General features: G+C 34.1%; 1 protein-coding gene across 1 annotated transcript; it reads left to right on the top strand.

The window, feature by feature from the left end:
• Positions 1-1,090: 1,090 nt before the first annotated feature.
• Positions 1,091-1,508, top strand: LOC105802083 (60S ribosomal protein L29-1). Its single transcript, XM_012633528.2, has 2 exons — positions 1,091-1,192; positions 1,282-1,508. Exons 1-2 carry the CDS (start codon positions 1,091-1,093, stop codon positions 1,363-1,365), a joined length of 186 nt encoding a protein of 61 aa, XP_012488982.1. The 3' UTR covers positions 1,366-1,508.
• The last annotated feature ends 703 nt before the right edge of the window (positions 1,509-2,211 follow it).

Here is a 2,211-nt window from a genome sequence, read left to right as displayed (position 1 = left end):
TCGCCAATTTAACTCATACATGTCATTATAACCAAAATCAAAACATCCAAAATTACCGATAGAATTAATGGATAGTGTGATAAACATTCATACATCCATTCAATGCATTATTCCCCTTTTTATCAAATATATCAATGTTTCATCAATTTTCATACAATGAATATGCAAATCATATTCACATCAATAACATACATTTCAAGCATTTAAGAATATAATTCAAGTTACACGAACTTACCAAACTAAATTGCAGAAATACCAAAAATTCAGGGACATTTTGGTAATTTTCTATTTTCCTCGAATTTCCACCCAATCATGATCTAAATTAATATTTCATTCAATTTATTAATTTAAATAATAAAACAATTCATTTCATGCAATTTGGTCACATTTTGACATTTTTACCAATTTACCCTTAAAATATTACTTTTATTCAATTTAGTCCTTGAACCTAAAACATGCAAATTGGCTATTTTTAACGAAAACTCATGCTAGTTGAATAATCATTTATTTTCCTCCTCCTCCTCTCCATTCCACATCCTTAGAGCATGTTTGGTTGGGTGTAATGGCATAGCCATTACATCCCTATTACGTGGGCCTCACCTATTCATATGTTTGGTTGGATGTAATGTTCTATTACGGGCTCATTACATTACGTATGTATTCCTACTTAATGACCGATTTCTATTCCCTGCCCAAAGTTCAGTTAAGCTTCCCTTTAGCCCTCTCCCGATTTCTATGCCCTGTTTTACCCTCTTATTTTCCCAAGCCGAAAGCCACCTCCAGAACTCTCCCTCCCAACATCAAACAAAAGCTGCCAGTAAAGTCACCTCCACCGCTCCCGTTTCACTTTCATTTTATAGGATCAGTGAGTAGGGTTTCAATTTTTTCCAAATAAAAAGGGCAAAACTATTATTTTCCTGTCCTCCCCCAAAAGCCCTAGTCAGAGTCGCATCTTCTTCTTAGCCTCAGGCTTTTGCTTCTAACTTCCATCTATTTTCTTTCAAAGAACCGATCATTTGTTTACAAATCAAATTAACATTGTTTGTTCATTTTGTTGGTGTTTTTGGATTTGAATTCGGGGTAAACAAAAATGGCAAAGTCAAAAAACCACACTGCCCACAACCAATCTTACAAGGCTCACAAGAATGGCACCAAGAAACCCAAAAGGCACCGCCACACTTCCACCAAAGGGGTATCTTTTTTAAATCTTCTAATCGAATTTTCAGTTAGTCTTCATTTAAAAATAAATAAAAATAGTTTTTTCCTTGTGGACATTTATAGATGGATCCCAAGTTCTTGAGGAACCAGAGGTATGCAAGGAAGCACAACAAGAAGAGCGGTGAGTCTGCCACTAAAGAAGAGTAAATTTTTAAAGGCAAAAGATCTAGCTTTGATTAGTGTTTTCTAATTGTTGTTTTTCCCCCCGGTGGAATTGAGTGTTCGTTTACTATAATCACCTTAGTTGAAATGTTATTTTGGGATTGTTGAATCTCATTTTCAAAAGAGATTTGAAGTTGTGAGCTTATTAATATTAAGAACATGTTTTGAGCTTAATTTTCTTTTTCTTTTCTCTTTTCTTAATATGTTTAAGTATTAGTTAATTAATTTTTGAGTTGTGGTTGATGATGATGCATGGTTTGAGAGATGGTTTTATCATTTTCATTTTTTTAAATTTGAGAGGTTCATGGTTTGATGCTTCGTATTGGGGCTTGTTAAGTTATGTGATGATTCGTTTTTCTTAAATTACTTGTATCTACCTTTTCAGACAAGGGTAACTCTTAGAATACCTGAAAAAACTTTAAAAAATATTTGAAAATACTCAGTCTCACACATGTGTATCAGATGTACATCGATGTCCAGCTAACATGGTCATTAAGCATTCTTATCTAAGTAGAGTATTTGGAAATAAAGACAAGAATTGTTGATGGTTTTGTCTCAGGATTGGGTTTTTAATGGTAAGGTTTAGGGTAGGCCATGAATCAGGACAGTTCCATGCTCATGGATTCTATAGCTTATTTTGAGAGTGGTCAGAGTTTCATATTTTTGGCATAATGAATCGGAATTATTAATCTCATTTATGACTTGCTTACTTTCAAGAGTTCGCTTGTGTTTCAGTCCTTAGGCAGAATTTGTATGTAGGAACTATTCGTGGGTTGACTTGCCACCTTGATAAGGATCTCTATTGTGGGACTTGGGTGTAGCTAAATGTTT

The sequence above is a fragment of the Gossypium raimondii genome, chromosome 7, assembly GCF_025698545.1.
Source record: "Gossypium raimondii isolate GPD5lz chromosome 7, ASM2569854v1, whole genome shotgun sequence".
In the NCBI taxonomy this organism is placed as follows: domain Eukaryota; kingdom Viridiplantae; phylum Streptophyta; class Magnoliopsida; order Malvales; family Malvaceae; genus Gossypium; species Gossypium raimondii.
Note: the sequence above shows the minus strand (reverse complement) of the source record. Positions and strands in the feature narration are given on the sequence as shown.